The sequence below is a fragment of the Ixodes scapularis genome, unplaced genomic scaffold (genome assembly GCF_016920785.2).
Source record: "Ixodes scapularis isolate PalLabHiFi unplaced genomic scaffold, ASM1692078v2 PGA_scaffold2__306_contigs__length_199485367, whole genome shotgun sequence".
NCBI classification, from domain to species: Eukaryota; Metazoa; Arthropoda; class Arachnida; order Ixodida; family Ixodidae; genus Ixodes; species Ixodes scapularis.
The window spans coordinates 125535933-125561387 of NW_024609857.1; the positions used below are offsets into that span (position 1 = coordinate 125535933).

A 25455-nucleotide genomic window follows, 5' to 3' on the forward strand; every position below is an offset into this window, starting at 1 on the left:
TACGAGAATCATGAGTCCTCCCTGACGTCGTGGGACATTTTCAAGAACGATCTCAAGGCTACCTTCATCAACCACCACCGCCGAGAGAGAGCCGAGGACCTACTGCGAACCAGAACCCAGGGCCCCAACGAGAGTGTCACCGGCTTCGTAGAGGACGTCCTGCGCCTGAGCGCCCGCGCCGACCCTCGGGCTACAGAGGAGAAGAAGCTACGAATCCTCATGCGGGGCATGAGAGAAAACATCTTTGGTGGCCTTGTCCGCAGCCCTCCGACAACTGTCGAAGACTTTGTCGCCGAGGCAACGAACATCGAGCGTGCCCTGCAAGCCCGAGCCAGCCACTACCAGAGGCTACCCGGCGTCAGCGCGGTTCCGCCGTCCGCTTGCGACCTTGTGTCCAGCATCCCAAGCATTCGCGAGATCATTCGCGACGTCGTCCGGGAGGAGCTGCGAAAGCTACTACCCGCCGCGGACCGACCAGCTTCGCTCTCCATCGCTGAGGTCGTGCGGGAAGAGGTGCAGAGAGCCATTCAACCAGAGACTCCTATCAGCGCAGCAGTCTCCGAAGAACCCGCGCTAACTTACGCCGCAGTGGCCCGACGGCCACCGCCTCCTCCTCGCGCCTATGTCGCGCCGCCCCGACGCCAGTCTCCTGCGCCGCAGCACGACCGACGCCACGACGACCAGCCCCAGTACGCCAGCCAGGAGCCCCGTGCACCCCGGAAGACCGATGTGTGGCGAACGCCCGACCGACGCCCTCTGTGCTTCCACTGCGGGGAGGCAGACCACACCTACCGCCGATGCCCATACCGTCGACTCGGGCTGCGCGGATTCCACCCAAGCGACCCGCGCCCCCGGTATGGTGAACGCCCTTGGGAGATCGACGAGTACCTGCGACGACCCCAGTCCCCCGAGCCTGCGTCCCGCCGAGAGTTCCGGTCGCCGTCACCGCGACGTCCAGCTTCGCCGATGCACCGACCCCGACGTGAAAGCCTGTCGCCCCTCGCTCCTCGCCGGGGAAACTAGGCGCGGCAACCCCTGGAGGTGGAGTTGCCGAAGACGACCGACGTAAAGAGCCTCCACGAACGACGGAGCGCTCCCACTCTCCCGACGATACGCATCACAACGACGCTCCTGCTTCGGTGTCCAACAACTTAAACGTTGTTATTGACGGCCTCGACTCATCGGCACTCGTGGACACCGGAGCAGACTACTCAGTCTTGAGTGGGAGGCTCTCTCGCCGCCTGCGAAAAGTCATGACGCCGTGGGATGGACCCCAAATACGAACCGCCGGAGGACATCTCATCACGCCAGTCGGGAGATGCACTGCTCGCGTCGAGATCCACGGTGAAACGTGCCCTGTGAAGTTCGTCGTTCTGCAAGAATGTTCGAGGGACGTTATCCTCGGAATGGACTTTCTCTGCGAGTATGGCGCCGTCATCGACCTCGGGGCAAACCAGTTGACGCTGCGGAAACCTGTTTTACCGCCGGTGGAGACCAACACAACATCAACCGCGATCTGAGTTATCGCCGACCATGTGAACCTACCGCCGCGGTCGAGTGTTTTCGTCACCGTTATGGCCGACGCCGCCATGCACGGTGAAGCTCTTCTGGAAGGCAGCGTCCAACTGCTCCTCGAAAAAGGAATTGGCGTCGCAAGAGGCGTAACGGATCTCCAAGAAAGACGTACAACTGTTCTTGTGACAAACTTTCGAGAGGAGCCGCAGCACCTAACACAGGGTACCACCGTGGGCCACGTCGAGGAGCTTCAAGCGCCAGCGGTGGTCACCGCAATCTCCGAGGAAACCTCGTCGCCACAGCAGAAAAGCACGACGCCGCCGCCGCTCGACATTGACCCCGAGCTCCCAGCTACGAAGCGCCGGCAACTGATTGATCTCCTTGCCGAATACAGTGACTGCTTTGCCACGACATCAAAGATTCGCCAAACACCAATGGCGAAACATCGCATTGTTACCGACGACGACGCACTTCCTGTCCACCAGTCGCCGTATCGGGTCTCCTTAAAGGAAAGGAAAGTGATTCAAGATCAAGTCCAGGAGATGCTCGACAACGACATCATTCAACCCTCAAGGAGCCCATGGGCGTCCCCAGTCGTCCTTGTAAAGAAGAAGGACGGAACCCTGCGGTTCTGCGTGGACTATCGTCGACTGAACGCCGTGACAAAGAAGGACGTCTATCCGCTCCCCCGCATCGATGATACGTTAGACCGACTGCGCCACTCCCGATATTTTTCGTCGATGGACCTGAAGAGTGGTTATTGGCAGATTGAAGTCGACGAACGTGACCGGGAGAAAACTGCCTTCGTCGCTCCCGACGGACGATACGAATTCAAAGTGATGCCGTTCGGACTTTGTACAGCACCAGCCACCTTCCAGCGCGTCATGGACACCGTGCTGGCAGGTCTGAAATGGCAGAGCTGCCTCGTCTACCTGGACGATGTCGTGGTATTCTCACGAGATTTCGACGAACACCTCAGACAACTTCGAGCCGTGCTTCAAGCCATCAAGACCGCCGGCCTGTCACTCAAGCCAACAAAGTGTCGGTTCGCCTATGGGGAACTAAAGTTCCTTGGCCACGTCGTGAACAACAAGGGTGTTCTACCTGACCCCGAGAAGACCCGCGCCGTAGCTGCATTTACGCCGCCGTCTGACAAGAAGGCCGTGAGAAGATTTCTCGGACTCTGTGCCTACTACAGGCGCTTTGTTCGAGACTTCGCCAAGCTATCCGCACCGCTGACACACCTCACGAAGGACGCCGTAAAGTTCGAGTGGACAGAAGAACACCAGAGGTCATTCGACGAGCTCAAACGAAGACTCCAGACGCCCCCGATTCTTGGCCATTTCGACCAGTTTGCTGAAACCGAGATCCACACCGACGCCAGTAACACCGGACTGGGTGCGGTACTAGTCCAAGTGCAGGACGGAGCCGAGCGAGTTATCGCATACGCAAGTCGGACGCTTTCTAAAGCGGAGAGGAACTATTCAACGACCGAAAAGGAGTGCCTCGCTGTCGTATGGGCAATAACAAAGTTTCGCCCATATTTGTATGGAAGTTCTTTTCGCGTAATCACAGACCACCACTCGCTCTGCTGGCTGGCGAATCTGAAGGACCCCTCCGGACGCCTCGCTCGGTGGAGCCTACGACTGCAGGAGTTCGACATGGCCGTGGTGTACAAGTCCGGCCGGAAGCACAATGACGCCGACTGCCTGTCAAGGGCCCCAGTCGAGGCCGGTCCTGCCTGCACCAAAGAGGACGACGATGAGTGTTTCCTCGGCGCTCTGGATGTAAGCGACATGGCAGCACTCCAACGAGACGACCCTGAGCTGCGAGCACTCATCGCACACCTAGAGGGGCAAGGAAGCGCCGTTCCCCGCGGTTTTGTTCGAACACTGCCAACCTTCTCCATCCGACAAGGCGTACTGTACAAGGAGAACTTCAGCGACAGCAACACGGCGTGGCTGTTGGTGATCCCTTCCAGTCTTCGAGAAGAAATTTTTCAAGCCTGCCACGATGACCCGACGGCGGGACACCTTGGTTACAGCAGGACTCTTGCGAGGATACGCGAAAAGTACTACTGGCCCAAGCTTGCGAAGACAGTACACCACTACACCCGATCTTGCCACGAGTGTCAACGAAGGAAGAAGCCACCGACGAGACCGGCAGGACTTCTTCAGCCTATTGCGCCGCCATCTGCCCCATTCCAGCAAATCGGTATGGATTTACTCGGACCTTTCCCACCGTCGACGCAAGGAAACCGATGGATAATCGTCGCAACCGATTATCTCACGCGGTACGCCGAGACAAAAGCCCTTTCATCAGGAACGGCTGTTGAAGTCGCCAAGTTTTTCATCGAGTCCATTGTCCTCCGGCATGGCGCTCCCGAAGTCCTGATCTCAAACCGTGGATCATCATTCATGGCCCAGCTGACGCAAGAAGTCCTTCGTCTCAGCCACACCAGCCATCGTCGCACCACGGCGTACCACCCGCAGACCAACGGGCTGACGGAGAGACTCAACAAAACCATCGCCGACATGATCTCCATGTACGTCGACGTGGAGCACAAGACATGGGACGAGGTGTTGCCGTACGTCACATTTGCCTACAACACGGCCGTACAAGAGACTACCGGAGTGACACCCTTTCAACTGGTGCATGGGCGCAAAGTAACGACCATGCTGGACGCGATGCTGCCCCATGAGCCAGCTGACAGTGAGAGCGACGACGCCCAGGTGGTTGCTCAACGGGCCGAAGAAGTCCGCCAGCTCGCCCGACTCAGGATTCAAGACCAGCAACGCGCCGACGCGGGCCGCTACAACCTTCGTCGCAGGGACGTTCACTTCCAGCCCGGAGACAGGGTGTGGGTTTGGACGCCCATCCGTCGCCGCGGCCTCAGTGAGAAACTGCTGAAACGGTACTTTGGACCATACAAGGTACTTCGTCGCCTCGGCGAGCTGAACTACGAGGTGATGCCCGACGGAACACGAACATCGTCACGCCGCCCACCACGACCTGAGGTCGTCCACGTCGTGCGCCTGAAGCCGTACTACGCTCGATAGGACTGTGGACTTTATGTGCATGCTCCAAAAGACTCTTGAGTTTATCGTTCTTTTTTATTTTGTTTTACACTGCATTGGGGCGATGCACTTTTAAAGGGGGGAGTAATGCCGCGCGCAGGGCTGAGGAAGCAACGCTCGGTCACGGACCTCCAGAAAGTTCCCGTTTATTCATGTAGCGCACGCACCTAACTTCTATTATTTATATCCATGTATCTTCTGCTTTTGTTTTCTAGAAAGTGCGTGTTCATTCTCGCCCCGATCACGCGACGCTCGAGCCGCTTTCGCCGAATCTTCGAGATAGCGACGTACTCTAGATAAGAGGCCGCCCGCGACCTTGTCGAGTCAGTCTCGCCTCAGCGTTTGATCGTGCTGCTTCGCCGCCTTCGACGCCCGCGACGCTCTGTTGTTATCTTTCTTTTGTACCCTTTTATTTTTGGCACAAGTTCGCCACATTAAACGTTTATTTATTCCTGTTTATTTCTTGTTTATTAGTCACCACCCGTGACAATATAAGAAAATGAAATCTTTCTATGCGTGGGAGGAAACTAGAAGCAAACCGTCAGGTTGACACTGCTACTCACATTTGGCACATCAAGGTACAAAACCTTGAAAGCTTCCTAAAGATGAACACCCTAAAGCAGATCCAGCAGATCCAAGCGTGTGTGGTTACAATACACACATCATCAACCACCAGATGGTTTGTTCTCTCTTTTTTTTGTTGCATAGGAAATATTGCCACGCGTGTCGCCGAACGAGCGCGTGCGTGCATGGTCGAATGGTTACCGTGCTTGGCTTTTACGCGGAGGCCTTCGATTCCTGGGAGCGGATTCTTCTTTTATTTATTCTTTCAATTTAGCGTTCTCGTAAGTTTGGGAACCTCGTTGTCCGATTGAGGTAAGAATGTTCTACACACTGAATGTCTTATGTTGAGTGTCCCAGGAACCCATGTGTGTACATAAGGGGCTCCACGTGACGAGTCGAAGGCAGTCTCACCCCAGCGCTCGATCCTGCTGCTACGCAGGGTCGCAAGTCGCAAAACGGGCCCGCAAAAATGAAACAGGCAGCACCTGTTTTTCTTTTTTTATTATAACGTCCGGCTGCCGTTTTAGCCCAGAAGCGTGCGGGAGTGCACAAGAGCACAAGTATAGGCAAGAATTTGGAGAACAGCTCGCTAAGACGTCGGAGACGTAAAGGTTGAGAGGGACAGGGAAAAATGCGCACGATGGGCGGGAGAGGGAGTGAAGGCACCCTTTGTGGGATTTATGAGTGGCTTCGTGGACGAGAATACAGCAGAAGCAACTGTTTCTTAATCCTTCCTCCTTTTGCTGGGTTCCCAAAAAGCAATTAGCGCACTGCACTGCACCGCACCCCCACCCACACCCCCACTCCCACCCCCCCCCCCTTCCCAAGGTTTGCGAGGAAGGCGAGGGTGGACCGCTTTCCCCTGCTTGACTGAGAGGGCTCTCCGGAGACGACGGGAGAAGATGGATATTTTCAGCTTTGGACGGCAAAGCAGGAGCCGCAAAACGTCACATTCACGTGACTGTTTACGTTGCTCCTCTTCCACCGAATTTCTCCGCAACCCGTTTTCTCCTGTTTTGCGGCTTGGTTTGGATCACACTTTAGGCTGCCAATGACTCTAGCTGTCGTATTCGTGCAGTGATGGTCACCACAGCCCGAATACTCTTAGGCTTATTTTGCCCAGAACATGAGCGCCTGGCTTCCATCGTCGGTCACTCGTAGTGCACAATCCATGCTCCGCAGCTATGCGCTCTAGCCAGGCATCACTGTTCCTTGTCAGTGGTGCTCATAGGTACGTGCTAAATATGACACTAGCCTTCTTCTATCTTGTTTCGGGCACATGTTTGCGCATGCAGTAAATGTTAAGTTTTCTTCTGTCAATTGTTGCCTCATCAATTGTCATTAGTGACAATATCAAGTTTTTCTTTTCCTGCATTTTTGTACAAAAACCTACACTCACGCAATTTCAGTATGATTAATTCATACCTGTGGATTACTTACAGATGGAGTATATCGAGCTGAGCAGTTTATATAAGTGTCTTGTAAACCATAAAGTCTTTTTGACACAGGTATGATCCCTTAGTAAAAGTACAAAAAAGAACCTTGAAACTTGGCACATTGAATAAACCTAATTATCTGGACGATTTCCCGGCAGGAGGGAAGAATCCCAGGCGAAAATTTCTAACTGGGACCAGTTGGCACCTCAACTGGTTTCAACTGGGACTACTGGTCCCAACTGGGAATCAACTGGGACTAACTGGTCCCAAATGGGAATCAACTGGGACCAATAGGAGTCCAACTGGGGCCAGCTGAGGGGTCAACTGGTTTGAACCATTCCCAGTTGGGAGTCAACTGGTTTGAACCATTCCCAGTTGGGAGTCAACTGGTTTGACTCCCAGTTGGGAATGGAGTGCACTGGAACCAGTTAGGAAAGTAACTGGTTGGAGCGATTCCCAGTCGGACTTCAAATGCCTTTCCCGTTCCCAGTTCACACTGGGCAACAATTTGGACAAGTTGGGGGTGTATTGACCTTTGCTAATGAAGAAAACTAAAAACACTAACATTTTTAGATTTATACAAATAGGGAATTTTAATTACTGGGGTACATTTATATATTTATAAAAATAATATAAAAATTTTAATTAACTAAATAATTTTTAATTGGAAAATATAATTAGTGACAAAATGTGTTCACCTACATTTACACTTTTAGTGCATTATTAAAATATATTAAAACATTTATTTAAATACCTACAGTATTTTTTTTTTTTTCTTTTAATAAATAAATTTATCTTTTGACTAATCAGAGCTAGCCGGCCGCCGTGGCACGCGGGTGCGGATTAGTGGTACGCGCTGTCGACAGATGGCGCTGCCTATGCTGACGCCGGGGACGCCGGAGTCGGACGGACGCGGCGACGCGGTAGAGAAGGGTCGCCATCGCCCAAGTTGGCGTCGTTATGAAAATGTCAAAACTACAGCTGCGCTTCTTTGGACCTAACTGTACACACACCACGGTGGCGGCGGTGAACGTCGAGGATGGAAAGATTCAGTTCAGCGATCGGAGGGCACCCAGGAAAGACCGGACGCACGTAGACCGGACGGAAGAGAACACGCCGCGGAGAGCACAATGACGAAAATGGCGGGAGGTCTACCTCGAAAATGTTCGACTGTTGTGACAGAGATTGCAAGGTGGGAGCGCTACCGCAACTTATCAGGACTTCACCTGTGCAACGCAGGATCACGGGTGAGCACCCTTCTTCACGCGATGGGAAGAGAAGCTGAGGACGTCTTCACTAACAGACGCCAGCGGCCGTTCTTCCTTCATCTCATGAATACCACCTCTGAAAAAGCGATTCAACCGTCGCAAGCAAGTGGCTAAACCCGGAGCGTGTACGTCGCCGAAGCTATTTAGTTTCATTCTTCAAGTTTTTGACAATAAAGTATTGTCAACCTTCCATTTTGTGCCGTGTTTCATTGTTGCTGGAGTTGGTACCAACTCCAACTGGGACCAGTTGTAACTGGGACCAATTCCAGCTGGGACCAACTCCAACTGGGAATTGTTCCATAAACCAGTTGCAACTGGGACCAACTGATCCCAGTTGGACGACTCCAACTGGGACCAGTTGCAACTGGGAATTGTTCCATAAACCAGTTGCAGCTGGGACCAACTGGTCCCAGTTGAAAATTTTCGCCTGGGATGCACAGCTGGACGACTGAAGTGAAATTCTGCTCACTTAACAAAAATGAACATTTGCATCATGTAAAATGGAACCTTTCCAAAAGCATAGCATAGAAACAGCTAGCAGGTTCACAGTTCACAGCAAGTAGAATGATCAACGTGTGCAACAATTCATATGCGATTGCACAACTAAACACTACTTATGCACTTTTCACTTTAGAATTTGTGGTTGACCGTTCTTTAACTGCACTTGTTGACAAAACAATGTCACTAGCGTCCTGTTCCCAGTTTTTGAGAAAATGGTTCAATGTGCTTGCAAATACAGTAAATATGAAGAGCGTGCAATTTTTCCTTTCTTCAAACACGCAACGTCGCAATGCGAAGCTCCTTCTAATATGCATTGGACAAGTGAGAGATGACGAGAGGCTAGAAGCTCATGCTGACCTTATAGCCTGGCAGTTCTCCACCTTCACCAGGCTTGGCTCCCTGAGCCATTTTGATCTGGAGTTCATCACTGTTGGCCAGGTACGCAGATGTCACTCCAAACCTCCCTGACGCCACCTGAAATAATCCCACAAGACACCCGTCTCGCTCTCCGTCAAAGAAAGGGCAAGTTGGACCCTTTTCCTCGTCCGACGGGGCCTTCCGGTGTCTACAATAGTTACCCAGGCAAAAATTTCTAACTGGGACCAGTTGGCACCTCAACTGGTTTCGACTGGGACTAACTGGTACCAACTGGGAATGAACTGGGACCAATAGGAGTCCAACTGGGACGGGCTGAGGGGTCAACTGGTTTGAACCATTCCCAGTTGGGAGTCAACTGGTTTGACTCCCAGTTGGGAATGAAGTGAACTGGAACCAGCTAGGAAAGTAACTGGTTGGAGCGATTCCCAGTCGGACTTCAAATGCCTTTTCCGTTTCCAGTTCACACGGGGCAACAATTTTGACAAGCTGGGGTGTATTGACCTTTGCTAATGAAGAAAACTAAAAACACTTCAATTTTTAGATTTATACATATAGGGAAATTTTTAATTACTCGGTACATTTATATATTTATAAAAATTATATAAAAATTTTAATTAACTAAATATTTTTTTAATTGGAAAATATAATTAGTGACAAAATGTGTTCACCCAAATGAACATTTAGTTCATCATTAAAATATATTAAAACATTTATTTAAACACTTACAGTATTCTTTTTCTTTTAATAAATAAATTTATCTTTTGGTTAGTCGGAGCTAGCCGACCGCCGTAGCACGCGGGTGCGGATTAGTGGTACGCGCTGTCGACAGATGGCGCTGCCTATGCTGATGCCGGAGTCGGACGGACGCGGTAGAGAAGGGTCGCCATTAGTCGCCATCGCCCAAGTTGGCGTCGTTATGAAAATGTCAAAACTACAGCTGCGCTTCTTTGGACCTAACTGTACACACACCAGGTGGCGGCGGTGAACTTCGAGGATGGAAAGATGCAGTTCAGCGATCGGAGGGCACCCAGGAAAGACAGAAAAGAAAACGCCGCGGAGAGCACAAATGCGAAAATGGCGGGAGGTCTACCTCGAAAATGTTCGACTGTTGTGACAGAGATTGCAAGGTGGGAGCGCTACCGCATCTTATCAGGACCCCACCTGCGCAACGCGGGAACACAGGTGACCACCTTTCTTCACGCGATGGGGAGAGAAGCTGAGGACGTCTACACTAACAGACGCCAGCGGCCGATCTTCCTTCATCTCACGATACTACCTACCTCTGAAAATACTATCTCAGAAAAAGCGATTCAACCGTCGCAAGCAAGTGGCTAAACCCGGAGCGTGTACGTCACCGAACCTATTATTTAGTTTCATTCTTCAAGTTTTTGACAATAAAGTCTTGTCAACCTTCCATTTTGTGCCGTGTTTCATTGTTGCTGGAGTTGGTGCCAGCGGTAACTGAGACTAACTCCAACTGGGACCAGTTGTAACGGGGACCAATTCCAGCTGGGACCAACTCGAACTGGGACCAGTTGCAACTGGGAATTGCTCCATAAACCAGTTGCAACTGGGACCAATTGGTCCCAGTTGAAAATTTTCGCCTGGGTACGAGGTAATCTATCTTTGATACCGATTTTAATAGAAAAATCCCCGCCCGTTCTCGCCACTTTAATAGAGAAAACCATGGTAAATGCTCATTTCAGTCTGTTACCAACTCTGCTTCCCACCGTTAATGCACAATAAGCGGATCGCCTGGCGCAAGACGCGCCAGGCGAAAATCAGTCCACTTCCAGCTGGATTATGGAACTGGAAATGAGGCGGTACAGGTGGATTCCAGCTGGGTCCAGCTGGAATCCAGCTGGACCGCCTCATTTCCAGTTCCATAATCCAGCGCGCGCACGTCGCTTACCTGCTTGATGGCAGAGCGCTTGTTGTTGTCGGGATGCTGGAGCGCCCAGCGGTCGGCATTCTCGCCGCCCTCGCCGGTGTTGGACTTTCCTCCGGCACGGTTCATGGCAATGGCCAGCGTCGTGTGCGCCTCGATGGAGATGCTTCCAAAGCTCATGGCTCCGGTGACAAAGCGCTTTACGATCTCCTTGGCAGGTTCCACCTGTCCGGGTAACAATACGAACAATTAAAGGCAATCGTAACAGAAAAGGCTACGGTATGCTTCATCAGTGCAAACTCGGAGTGTGTAATGGCGATGGTTTGTGCCTCTTGAGCGCCACGTAACAACAAAGCGTTCAACTAGTGAATGGTTAAGTTTAACCGAAAAATATTATACAGTCGAACCTCGATATAACGAACTTCAATGTAACGAAATCCTCGATTTAACGAAGTATTTTATTTTTCATAATTTCTTGCCCATAGACCCCATGTATTTTTAGTCTCTATATAACGAAGTCTATTTTGCTGCTATTTCAATATAACGAAGCGCCATTGCCATAGAAGGCAATAAATAAATCAACTCTAAAAAACAACTTCGCAAAAAAATTGTGGTTAAAAAAAATTATGCGCAAACGCGAGCGCTTGATAGGTTACTTCACGGGGACAGGCCTTCCAACGTTCCTAGGCTGCCCGAGGATGCGGCGCCGGTAGCGCCGGCGAGGCATGCGGCAAGGCGGATTCCGCGGGGCTGGCCAGAAAATGCCGAGCAAAAAGTGAACACGGCATAACAGCATCACCACTGACATTCACTGATCATCATAGTCCACTGTACCGCGGGTAGCGCGGGAGCCAACTTCAGCGGGGGAGCGACGTGATGGCGCGATGGCGCGACCGCACGGGCAGTGCCATTAGGAGAAGACCGAGAAGACCGATTATCGTCTTGCGATCGTGATGTAAAGCAAAGGCGCAAGTACACTGTGGGCGCAAGGGGGCAAGTAAACTGTGCGGTCAAGAGTGCTGTGTAGGTTGGAAACATTGGCACCGCCTAAACTAAACAGCTTTATTTTTTAACCGGGCGGTTCACTCACGTGCTTGCTGCCATAAGGAAACGTAAAGTTCTTTCTTTGGATGAGAAAGCAAACGTTTTGGACGCCATCCTGAAGAAACTGCCGAGATCACGAGCACTCGGGAAGTGCTCGACGCAATGGACGTACTGAGGAGATACGGGAGGTACACGGCGTCGCATGGGCAGCAAGATGCCGTGCAAGAATTGCTCTGGGCGCTCGAACGCCGTATGACGCCGCTGCTACTGCTGCTACTGTCGGACAAGGCGCAAGCAAAACTCGCGGACTACTTTGCCCCTAAATAAATGTCATTTTCGGTGAGTTTTCATACCCGTAAAATGCTTCGGAATTTTTTTTTCGCATGCTAAAGCCAAATTTCGATTTAGCGAAATTTCAATGTAACGAAGTAAATTGCGAATTTTACCGACTTCGTTACATCGAGGTTTAACTGTATATTGCTTGGTCCGCATTAAATTATGTGGCATGATGTCACGTGACGCTACAGCATCACATAACACTGCGTCACGTGATGACATGGCCTAAGGCAACCGTTAGTGGCACCCACTCTGAGACTGTCCTACATGTCCTACGTAGGACGACTTGGTCAGGTATGACCAAAGTGCCGCATACATTTTAACAAACATACACACATATAGGTACGGACTGTGCAAGAATGCACACTGCATAATTCAGACTTTATAAGTAGAAGTGAAGTGTTCAAAAAATGTTTTTTTATCAAGCACTTGAAGCACACATTGCCAGCTGCTTAGCAGTATTACAGCAAACGGACTCACTCGGCTTAGGAGCTGTATGATAAATGCAGTAGCAAGTCAGATTAAAAGTAAATTGAATTTTAGACAACTTTGACGCCTGTCCACAATGTAGCGACAGAAATGGAAAAGCATGTGCGTACTTCGGAAATGTCCAGTGGAGTCTTGGAGTACTGGAAGTCCAGCTGCCCCCTGAGGGTGCACTGCCGAATGCTCTGCATGGCGCTCTCCACATACTTCGCATAGGTGTCCTTACTGTTGGAGCTGCACGGAACAACATGCAAGAACGGGGAACTGAACAAGCTGGTGCAAGACATGCTTAGTATCTTCAAACTCCTAAGACAAAAAGATCTAAATGTGTCAATCAGTCAGCCTTATCAGAGAGAGTATAAACTTGAAGAAGCTGCCAATGCTACTTATCCCAGAAAGAGTTTTTTTCCAATGCTCTTTTGACTTCTATAAAATTTCTATAGAATTTTGACACTGTGAATCACCGCCGTCATGATGTCATGTGGCGCTGCGACAGACAGCGGACACCATTTCCAGTGGGGGGGGGTAAAGAGCCCAAAAATGCTACCGCTTCGAACCCCACCGTAGTGCAATATTAGCGCACGTCGAAACTAGATGGCACCACCCGTCCCGTGCGGCTGCACTCCCGAATTATCTCGCAAAGGATCAGCGAAATAACCGTCACTTTTTCATTCTCAACGGTCACCCGGCGCAGAAGCTCCTTTCCGTCCGCCACCCTCACTCTGCGACTGAGCAGTCGCCGCACCCACCTGGCAGCCTCCTGTAGGTTGGCGATGCTGACTGGGTCGTTGACGTGGCTCTCCCCGCCGGAGCGCCAGTGGTACTGGCCGGAGTTGCGCAGTACCAGGCTGTCATAGTCCGGCTCGGCATAGGCGAAGCCGTGGCGCTGCACCAGGTCGGCCGCCAGCACCTCAAAGGTGGCGCCCCCCAGGCGGGAGGCCGTGTTCCTAAAGCACTTGTCGATCACCTCGTCGGCCAGGCCTACCGCCTCAAAGATCTGGGCCCCCTTGTAGCTGTGCAGGGTCGAGATGCCCATCTTGGCCATCACCTGCGGGGGACGGTCCACGGACGGGAAAAACTCAGTGTCCGGGAGGCGTCAGTTTGACAGTTTTCTTTTTAGTTCCTTCACTAGATTTGGTAACAGATCCAATCCAGAGTGATGGTCCGCTGGCTTTCCATATCTTCCCACACATGAATCGCTACTCAAAATTCAATTGGTTACGCCTACAACTAATCAATTCAAGTTCTCCCCATCACAATTGGCTATCTCTGTCTGGAAAAATCTACCCAAGAGCATTGTTTGCATCGGAAGTTGATACATTTATTTCAATCTGCCAACTCTCCTTTCCACAGCTTTTAACAGCATGTTTTATGTGTTAAAAATAACCTACTAGTGTTCGTTCAATATTGTCCTCTCATATTGTTCAATTTTGCCCCCATACATAAAGCCCCCATGGACAGTGAAATTAAATAAAATGAGCTCAACAAAATATACATTGGGCAATTATAGTACATAGAATGCCGTTGCTTGGCAATGACTGAAAAACTTTGAATAACAAAGGGACAAGAATGCACACAAGATGGTGTACAATACTTAGATATTTATTTACAGTAATATCCCGAGTCATCGCCCATCCCCGAGTCATCGCCGACCCCACTTTTTGGGCTAATACAGATTTCCAAAAAAACACTAAGCCATCACCCACTTCTTCAAATACCCCAATGCTGACTTCGCAATCCGTGAACATCCATTCTACCCGAATGACGCGGCCGCGGACCTTACAGTTGGAGCACGTCCGTCCGTGACAAAGTAAAACAAAAGAGAGAAAGACACTTCTCTTTGTTCCCGCATTTCCCCCGCGAGCGATCTCAAAGTTGTAGTGTATCCGTCCGAAAAAAAAAAAACGATGGAGATGACAGAATGAAAGTTTGTATTGCTTACAAAAAGATTGTCCAGAGAAAAAAAAAAGTCGGAAAGATAACACAAGCAGTACCTTATTCAGGAATCACAAGGCAAGCAAACGCCCCATATCCTGAAATGTAACCGAGGAGTGTAAGATCAAAGTCTGTCTATGCCGAAGTAAGGTCGCCACGAACCCGCTTCTTCTCCCGACCCACGTCGCAACGGCGGTATTGCAGTGTTTAAAACAAAGCCAACGGGTAACTAAAGCTTTGCTGGAATGACGCACGTTTGCAGAGCGCCCCAATTTGAGCTCCGTGTTCGTGGTGCCGTTCACGCCACGCAAAAACACCGCCTTAAAGCGCGAAACACATGTACGACGAAACTGTCCGATCCGACGTCCGACCACGCAATACGACGGTCAAAGGCGAGGGTTTTCAACGCTCTCCGATGCTACGGAAACCCTTGCCCCCCAAGGTCATTCCGGCAGTCCGCACGTCGGATCGGAAGGTTTCGTCTAACATGTGTTTCGCGCTTAACCCGCATTGCTAGCACGCCTTGCACGAACGCACGCATGTATGCACCAAACAAGAAAGTTGTGCAAGAGCTTGCGATTGACAAGGAGCCCGACTTGACCCGACGCCAAAGTATTTGCCAACGCGATCACCGGCTTTCCCGCTTTCCCAGCATCGCTCTTCGTCGCTTCTTTGGTCCGCTCGCTCGCTCGTTGCGCCTAATTGGTTTTTCTGTTTTCTTGTAATTTTTTTTTTTTTTTTTAACTAACGAGGAAAGCATAGCGCTGTAACGTGCTTCCACGGAACCAACTTTCGCGCTGTATGCCGATCGGCAATGTTCATGGCGCGTATGCATGCAACGGACTTCATGATTGTAATACATTCTTTTATGAGCATTTTTTTGTATAAAACAATAAAACTAATTTGAGTTTTGAGTCCCTATAATGTATTTCTTCCGCAGCCACACTAGATATGCAAAAAAAAAGTGGGCACTTTTTTTTTCAGATTTTTTATACTTTTTGTGCTAATCTACCGAGACATGGCCCGCCCCACTTTTTTTATGAATTTGAGGAGGCAGTGGAGTGGGCGATGACTCGGAATATTACGGTAGTTATTTATTTTTACTTTAGGTCACATACATTAGAGTCGGGAGTGCACATATGTAAAACACAAACATGACTGATTGGACTGGTATGTAAAATACAGAGAACACACAATTATGGTTCCTCAAAAAGCCAAAAGTAAGAAAGAGCATTTTTGAAAGCAGTTGAGCCATGGATAGTTCCAATACAATGGGGGAGGTGCTTCCATTCTACAAAAATGTGAAAAATGAACAAGTAAAGAAAAAAGAAAAAAAGCATTTGTGTAACATGGAAAAATGCCAACCTTGTTTGAATGCTCTACGCAACTGGAAATATATGATGGGCTGTCAGTAGGTTATGATGTGGGATAGAATAATAATAAATATTGTGACAAAGAAATAAATGAGAACAATAGAGACTCCTCACAATAAAGACCAATTAGAATCTGATTTTTCAAAGCTGAAGTATGCTTCTAAAATTGGTACAGGAATTCAAGGCGCTACTCATGTAGAAAAGGACCCGAATCCTGAAACAAGGAGACAAACGCGAGTTGGTAAACAAAATTTAAGATTTTGTTTTTTTGTACTTTTGTTTGTTTTGTTAGCCACACTCAATTTGTCACCGGCCTATGGAAATGGAAGTTAGAGATCAAGCTATAATTATGATACATTAGACATCTATATGCAAACCATATAGCTTGAAATAGACAAAGAAGTGGTCTTTAATCTAGAAAAATGGATTTTTGAACTTCAGCCGGTCGGCTTTGCCTGAAGATTCTGGTTTTGATGCATGTATGTAAAGAACCAGCACAAGAAATGTGCCAATGTAAATAGGTGAAAAGCCCTGGCAAGAATTATCAAAAGATCCTTACATTTATAGCAGCAAAAAATGCATAAACAGCTAAAAATGTATATATACTACATTCTATGGCATAGACCTAATCATTCATTTTTCTCAATTTTGACAAATTCACGTAAATCTCTATCACAACTTGCATTTTAAATAAGTCACAAACTATTTACAGCCCACGCAAAAAACAAACATCAGAAAACCTCTAACGGAAAATAAGTGTGTAGAACTATGATTTTGAGAATCGTGCTTCAGACCTTTTTCTTCAATTTCTCCGAGTTATAATTTACTACCACACTGCGACCCTCACAGAAACAGCCGGCTCCTAGATATTGGTCATTAGATCAGACCAGTGGGTCTGCTGTAGATTACCGAATCAATAAACAAGCACCAAACTCGTAGCGTTATCACCTTGGCGATACCCCGCTCCATGGCGGCCACATAGTTCTTGAAGATCTCCTCGTCCGAGAGGGGAGGGTTGAGCAGGCCATCGTCCCTCAGCAGGACCACCATCTCAAAGACCAGGTAGGGGCAGATGGCGTCGGCGCCGTAGCCGAGGAGCACGCACATGTGGTGCACCTCCCTGCAAGCACGAAGCAGTCCTTGTAATTGCTGGCTCGTGCAGGGCACCGTCTTTAGGATGGTAAACCGGCAACGACAACAAATGGGTAGGCATGTGCGAATAGTATATTTTGATCAAAGCGAACAGTGGCTTTAGCTGAATTGACCTAAACAGCGCAAATAAGGTAAGGAAGGAAAAACAACAGGAAGGAAAGAGCGCTGACTCACAGCTGAGGTTTAAATGAAGAGGTAGTAAAGAGAAGAAAGATGTCAAGTGCCGTGCCTGCGCTGCTTTGGCCGAATACGGTCGAGACCGGTTATAACGAAGTCAACGGGAATCGGAAATCACTTCGCTATATCCGCTTCTTCGTTATAACCGACTTCGGTCAACGAAGTGCAAAAGGAAATGGGAAATCGTGGTCGCTTCGCTGTAGCCATATATCGTTATAATCGACTTCGTTATAACCGGTCTCGACAGTATTTGCTAATAGATTATTGAATAGTTTCTCCGAGCATTTTAACACTCTTAAAGGGTCCATGAAACGAATTTTGGGCTGGGATAAATCAATTTAGACTGGGATTTTATTAATAGCACATCGTTCAGTGGGCCAAAAGAAAAAAAGTAGAAAGTCGAAAGCCTGACTTTCGGTATAAAAATTTGAAAACACAGCGGACTATTTCATACCTTCTTCCCTTCGTAAGCTCTCTGTCTTTTCACTGTGATACATCCGCGGTCCCCGAAGCGCGTCACCGGGTTTAAACACACGTCACACGACACCGGACTTCAGTTATTCCCTTCACCCCTAAGCTGACATTGCGATGGAAGCTACGTGCTTGCCAGACCAATCAGCCACCTCCCTTTCATCACCTGACCTCATTCTCTGCACGAGAGAGCATGATCACGTGACGAAAGTGTGGCTGGCCCAACGGGCACGTAGCTTCCACACTACTGTCAGCTTAGGGCTGAACGGGGTGAGGAAAGCAACTTTTGTCTAAATTTTGAGCGACGGGCTAATCTTCTAGGGGGAGAATGGCTGTGTCCGGGTACACAAACGAGAGTCCAAGCAAGAGGGGACTTTCCCCTTTCCGTCTTCTTGAACTGCTTGGTACAGTGCACGATTTATGAAATGAGGAGGAAAGCTAAACAGGAAAAAGTTGAAAAATTGTTTCATGAGTCCTTTAAATGAAAATGCAGCTGAACCTGTGAAGGTTGTTCCCACGCTTCAACTAGTTCATTTCTCAGCTAATTCTAATCTTATATATTTACGAACTGTGGCCTCAGAAAATCCAATGCTTTACATTCGGATGGCAAGTAGACGGCACATATGACATAAAATTGAACCTACAAAGATGCCCAGCTAGTACTCCTAACCAAATAGATTTCCAAATCATCTTGCTATATGTAAATATCTTTCTTAACTCTCAGGCTAAGAAAATAAAAATTCGGCAGAGACACTTAAGACTGCTTACATGTAGGAATGTGAAAGCATTCCTACAAGCAGTGCGCCACGTCTTCCTTTTTCACACGGCACTCCTGCGGTGACATCACGCTCCCCCACTGCACAGGCACGGTGAACCCTGCCGGCTTCACGACGGCTTCTATGACGAAGCATTTTCATTGCTGTGCATTTCTTGGCGTTTTATTTCTGAGGCGCGTCTGCTTTGACCTTGAGTGCCCCTGCTGCCTTCTGTGATGTGGCATCTGTGTTGCTGTGCTTTTCTTTGCGTTTTATATCTGAAATGGGTCTGCTTTGACCTTGAGCGGCGCATGCTGAATTACATATTTTTATGACCATCCTTCAGGCACAACGCCCACGCCTTTTCGCGTAATGGGACAAGCAAAGCTCTCGCTTCAAAAGTCAATGATGAATACCGAATGCAGGTTGTCAGGACATCTTTGCCTAACATATGCTCTCACATACTAACTACTCATTAATTTTTAAAATTTTACAATGTTGTAGATATCGATATTAAACATGAGGAAGGTAACACAGAGAAGGAGACGGAAAACAATGACTTTCAGTTGGACAGCTGAAAGTCATTGTTGTCCGTCCCCTTCTCTGTGCAACCTTCCACATGTTTGATACTGTTACAAACATGCTTGTTTTGTGCTTTATGTAGATATCAACATTCACAAAGTTTAAGCTTCTTTTTTTTTTTAAATACACCAGGCATGCACGTGTACCATCTTACTCAAAGCGTGCTTTCCTCCCAAGCATGCCGCTGCAATATTTGTATTTTTGAGCGCGCTGCCCCATCAACCACACAGACTAGCGACGCCGACACGGAACATGATGCAAACAAAGAAGAGCGCACGGCACCGAGTTGGTGCTCAAGCTCATGTTTTATCGGTATAGAGAGCCTAGATTTGAGAGAGGGGTCAACTACTCCATTGGGGTCATGTGGTTCATGGGCCACGTTTTCACAAAAAACTGCAGAACGCAAAGATTCAAAAGTGTTTACCGCCTCTCTGCAAGGTTTCCTCATCACGCTGACCCCGAGACAACCAAATGCTGTGCCCATCTGCCCGGGAGGCGTCTGCCATTAAATTGCAAATGCTCCTTAAGGTTCGAGTTGTTCTCTCACTTAAATCTAAGCTCTCTTCGTCCCCTCCGTCTGCCAGTATGTCGTCGCTAGCACTCCGAACATTGTCACGCCACAACGGCTTTTCCGCGTGCGATGCGGAAAAACCGCTTCCCAGATAAGGAGCAAAGGCAGACGACAACGCAGAGGCTGCTGCTGGCGGCCTTTGGAGCATGTCAGCAACCCGTTCTGGGTGGCTGATCGACTGCGGCGGCAAAGCGCGGCGGTCTACAACTTGGTGAACTTTCCGAATTTTAATATATTTTTTTAATTCTCACAAAATTTCTCTTTTCTATATCTACAGGAGTCGCTTAACTTCCTTTGCTAAAAACAGACGCAAATACATTGATAAGGTGCCAATGGGAGTGGGAAATTGTGACCACTTGGCTATAGCTGCTATCTCGTTATAATCGACTTTAATATTAACGACCGCGACTAAGCGCTACCCCCCAATTTTGTAACATTTGGAAAATACTCAAGGGACATATCTTTACACATTGTTGACCTAAGGGGCACCCATCCCCCAGCTTTACATGATTGTCTCCAGATTTTGAGAAGGTGCTTGCTCAAAATTTTACGGTACTAGTTCTTTTTTGTTTTTGTAGCTTGAGCTTCTTCCTAACATCAATTCGGTTGTAGGTCAGTTCCAGGTCTGTCGATTTCTTTGATGTGTTCCTCCTGTTTTTTGCACTTTTCTTTTGCCTGCAAGCCAGAACGCCTTGTACCGTACTTACTCGCATAATAAACGCACTCTCATAATAAATGCACTCGCATAATAAACGCACCCCCCACAACGGGCACCAATATTTTTACTTTTTTTCCCCTCTCGTAACCAACGCACCTCCAATTTTCGGAGCCACAACTCTCGAATTGCGTCCAATTTAGCAAGCCACTAAGCCACTTTTCTTTTGCCACCAAGCGGTCCGGCCAAGTCAAGCCAAGCCAGGCTGCTCACGTAATGGCCGCAAGTGCGTAGTTGGGGTAGTTAGGGAAGCCATCAACCGTGGAACCGTGTGTCGTGCACACTTGATGAAGCTTGGGTCAAAGAAATGCCGAGCCCCGGACATTCTTTGCCTATCGGATGCATTGATGTCAACAAACAAGCCGTCGTCTGTGGTCCACTTTCGGACAGTGAAATCGTGAAAGTGGTTAGGCCTAATTTCACATACTCCGAGTAAATGCGTTTACTTAATCCACAACAGAATGGCACAGCGAGGTGCACGCTGTGCTATAGGCTGAGAGTGACTGGTAGCCTCTCCATGAACGAAACCTGACCCATGCAAGCGGGCTTCGGGGGTCGGCGGTTTGACTTGGTACAAGTTCTTGTCCCCGTGAATGAAACTTGATTCATGCGAGCTGGCTTCCAGGGTCGGGGGTTGAACTTTGTACGAGTTTTTATACGCGTAGTCGCGGGTTATACCCAAGCGTGCCCTCCGGATACAAGCAATATATATCGCCTAAGAACGGTCGTGTTGCTTTTCGTGCTGAGTGAGCTTCGTAGGGCGCTTTTCCTTCGGCAGAAGGCACCCCGAAAGCGCCCTAAAAAGGTTTGCAATTTATAAAGCACGGATATTGTGGCGTGCCCCCGACCAGCCGTGGGTGCGCCTCCATCACTGGAGACGTGCCACAGTACATTGCCGTGTCATATTGTCACCTAATATGATATTTGCACTAAGTGTGTAAATGCAAAAATTTTACCTTGTGTAATGAACCCCCAAATATGTGTCAATTTTTTGGGAAAAAAAGTGTGTTCATTATGCGAGTAAATAAGGTAAGTTTTCCTCTCCCACCAGATCTTCCGTAAGTGATGACAAAGTTGTTGCATTCTTGGTGTTTATAAACCGTAGCTATCCACATAACAAAAATACATCTGAAGCAGATTCAGCCTGTGGCAACCCAGCAGAGATTTGCAGGGTGGCATTGCTATTTGCTAAATGTTTCAATGATAAAGAGGAATCTTGTTCATGCACTTACTCCCATGCCAGTACTTTCAAGGGTGGCAATGAGGTACTTGGCCTAAGTACTCTAGTTAGTCGACACCAATTTAATAATATTCATACAATGAGAGGCTGTAAGGACCATCGCATTTGGCACACCTCACCAGATTCAATTTCCAAACATACATACAACACCTAAAATTGGGCAAGCGGGCATCGTTTCACAAAAAGATTTATGTCCATTCGATTTTTTTTTTTAACTCCACTTGGAGCTGGTGAAATATTAAAAATAAAGCAAAAATGGCGGCAGCGCATTTTATCATGCCCTATACCAGCCTGTTCGTCGTCTGCATTCTAGTTTGAGAGCTTGCTCCCAGGTGGCTTGCTGAATAAAAAAACGCTGAGACTGCCAGAGCAGAGGCTGGCAACAAGCAGAATAATTGCAATAAGCACTAATTTCAACGAAATATGTTCCTCCTCTCATGAGTGATGGCCACCCGAGAGCAAGCTCGCAAACCAGTGTGCAGACAACGAACATCTGGTATAAGACATAGGAAATGCCTCGCCACCGTTTTTGCCTTATTTTTAATATATCCCCACCTCCGAGTTGAGCTTTAAAAAAAGCTTCGTCCAGGATAGCGCTGCCACGAGAAAACGTGCACTTCTCGTGTTTAGTATAAGTCTGGTGAGCACTGAACACTTAGAATTCGGATTTTGCAAGGTGAGCCAATTGTGCTGGTCCTTACAACCGCTCCCCGTACCTTACGATAACCTAACGCCAGCAGAAAAACATGAGAACAGGAAAGTTTGTCTAATCTATCCTGGACCACTATCCGAGGGGCACGTTTCACACAGCTTCAGGGTATGTGGAACATTCTTCTCTACAAAGGAAGTCACACCTGTGGGAAAAGCTCCCGATAGGTGACCCCAAAAGTATTGCCATTGTGAGTCTGAAAAAAACTGTAAGGAGTAACACCAAGATCCATAGACGAGAAAGAAAAGAGCCTCACCTAGCTTCACCTGTTTCCAGAATGAGTCCACACTTCATACGTTGCCTCATGTTGATGAGGTGATGGTGGACGGCCCCCAATGCCATGGCAGCACTACGCAAAAGAAAAGCATTCCTTCATATAGCCTTGCCTAAAATCAACCCATAGGGAGAGAAACTACCAGTAGGACGGGCTTTATTATGTACGCCTCAATGAATTAAAGCATGCTGGTAATGTTCCGTTTATTGGAAACCTGTACATGTTGCTGCACTATGAGTAGGCCCAGCGGCGTTCAGGCTGGGGTGACACAAAAGAAACAATTTGGATAGACTGCCACATTTCCTATTGTCGAAATATGGCAGTCGGTTTCATGACTTAGCATGCTGGAGGCGCCCTGAGCGGCAGTTTACTCCTTTTGGCTTGCACTAGACTAGGCCAGCTCATATTGCCGCCGACTGTATTCGTATAAATGAGAAATAGTTTTAAAGCATGAAGAACAAATAAAAATAATGTATCAAATTCCCTAATTGTGAAAAAATTTACAGGAATATGAAGCATTTTATATTTAGGAAATTGCGGCTTAAAGCGCCGATTTTCAAACTGGGTTTCTAGGGACCTGGTGGTTGCTAGAGAGTACTCTGAGCACCTAAATTATGAACAAAAGTGAAAAGACAAATGTTCTTATAGGTTTTTCGTTTCATACCTAAATTGCCTCTAGGAATCAAGATTCAAGCACTTAAAGAAGATGTAGCCTGCATCTTGTTTCATTGCGTTCGCAAAAAAAATCTGAACACAGGTGATTTTATATTACCCAGTGAATATCCTCGGGTGGATGTTACCGAGTAGGAATAAAAAACAATTAGCACCATCTTCTGCAACTTACTGGTCTAATTTTTGCACATATGCTCTACTATACCGAACGGACAAACGAAGGAATCACAAGAAAAGGCTCGAGGTACACCTAAGCACTTATGAGTTGTAAATGCGAAAGCACGCCACGCCGCTCTTCGCTCCGTTCTTTATTCGGCAGCGTACAACGCGCTGACCTTGGGCATGAAACGGTGGAGCCGCTGTCTCCCGTACATGCAGCACCATCGGGTGAGCGATCGTTCACTGTCGTGTGCCTTGCGGAGCGAGGAAGTAACAGACAGCAATGTAGTTCCCAGCAGAAAAAACCCCTTGGTTTATTAAATACACAGTATATATTGCCATGCGCCATACAGCCGATAAGAGGCGAGCTAACGCGGTGATCAGTGATAACACAACAGTGTGATAACACAGTCAGGATGACACCACACAAACTGACGCGCAGCAGCCAATGGGAGCCTCGTCGACGCGCGCCAGCCAATAGGACCGAAGTGTAAAAAGTGCCATTAGCTAGCTTTGTGCGTGGTTTCATTAAGGTCTTGTTTTGCATGGTTTCAAAGCTGATGATGTCGGCTCGCTTCATGAGACAGTTAATGCTTTCGCATTAAAACCTGAACAGTGTGCTTACTGGAGTGAAATTTGCTTGCGCTTTTAATGTTTAAGACAGCTGAGGTTAATGAAAAACAGGGCAAGCGGTTGTAAAACCAGGGGTGCCAGCTTTATGTTCTACAGTTGCCGTCATCAGTTTCACAAAAAATGTGCCATAAAATTATCTTAAATTTCCTATCCAAGGAATCATTGCAGCAGCTATAGGCACACAAACAAACCTTTTTAACACCTGCCTTAGATTGTGTACAGTGCAGAGGTCCCCAAGCTTTGGGAGCCCGAGAGACACCTCTCACATTTGTTACTCTTCATCCCAAACAAAATGTTCAAAAACTTTTAGATACTCATTTCATTAACGTTAATAGAACACGCCAATAAGAAACAAAGTGTTCAATCCAGAGTTGCGCATCAACGTTTAGTTCAGATCTGCATAAACTGTGATTGATCCGTTAAACACTTTGCTGAGCAGCAGAGATAGAGGAGAGAATCAGAGAATTCTTGGGTTCCGCGTAAAGACCGACAAAGAAACACTGAACTCCCCAATAAACACTGTTTTGCTTAAAGTGCCCAAATAAGACATACATGTCATAAAATAAATTTTGCTCCCCCAAACACATTTTTCAGCACCATAGTTACATTTCAAGAAATATTTTCTGTTAAGAATGACTCTGAAACTATATGTACGCTCCGTCGCGTGACCCAGCCTTTTCCCGTTTATGCACATAATGTGGCGCCAAGTCGGCGCCTGGTCTGTGCCGACACTATCGCCGACGTGCAGCTCCGACTTTCCACTATTTTAACGCTGCACCACACGCGTAAACCATCCTTGAGAGCGAGAGCTCTCAAACTTTTCAGTCTTGGGGAACCCCCGTCTGGCTCGACTGAAAGCCGTGAAACCGCCGCTGGTCTCGGCAACGATGTAATAAAGCGGCGCTGAAGCCTTACGAACCTCGTAAACGAAAACGTACATACAAGGGAATGTTTGGCTCATTGTCATGAGTTGGTGAATGGCTCATATCCGCTAAAATAGTGTCTAAACTGGCCACAATTCAGAAGCTCTTTGAGAAGTTCCTTTTGGAGGAAGTGAGGAAACGCGAGGAAACTCGAGCGGAAGGACCCACCTGATGGGAATGTAGTCCCGGCCCGCCCTGCGGTCCGAGAGCACCAGCAGGGTGTAGCCGTTCTTGGCAGCGACGCAGGCTTCGTCGCAAACTCTGTTGATTGCCCGGAAGAGGCCCTTGACGCCCTCGCTGGCCGCAAACACCATGTCGATCACCTTGGTCTGCGTCACGCAAAGGCCAGAGTCGTCCTTTAGCCGCTACAAAGTTCAGCGGCATAGGCAGAGTCGGGGTTGATCCGGCCTCCTCTCACACGCTACTCTTCACGCTTGGCTCCATAGCCAACCACCATGCCCCCCCGAAAAAAATTCTTGGCTACATAACTAACTGAGTATGCAAATGCCAGCACAGAAATTAGACTTTTTTGCTTTGTCGTACGAAGAAATAGAAAAAGATTACACTGGAGACTATTAATTGAAGCCATCACAATAGAAAAAAAAAAAGGAAATCAAAGAA

At 48.2% G+C, this 25455-nt stretch overlaps 1 protein-coding gene across 2 annotated transcripts in view; it reads right to left on the reverse strand.

Annotated features, from left to right (window-relative positions):
* The window catches only part of LOC120849612 (glutamate synthase [NADH]), a 187408-nt gene that overhangs the window by 54966 nt on the left and 106987 nt on the right, over positions 1-25455 (reverse strand). For both annotated transcript variants that reach the window (XM_042292012.1, XM_040221857.3), the window contains exons 15-21: positions 25003-25163; positions 22430-22522; positions 16750-16921; positions 13243-13541; positions 12607-12727; positions 10652-10852; positions 8719-8835 (exon numbers count right to left, since the gene is read on the reverse strand). In XM_042292012.1, the coding sequence (XP_042147946.1) occupies positions 8719-8835; positions 10652-10852; positions 12607-12727; positions 13243-13541; positions 16750-16921; positions 22430-22522; positions 25003-25163 (1164 nt within the window). The remainder of the gene's footprint in view (positions 1-8718; positions 8836-10651; positions 10853-12606; positions 12728-13242; positions 13542-16749; positions 16922-22429; positions 22523-25002; positions 25164-25455) is intronic.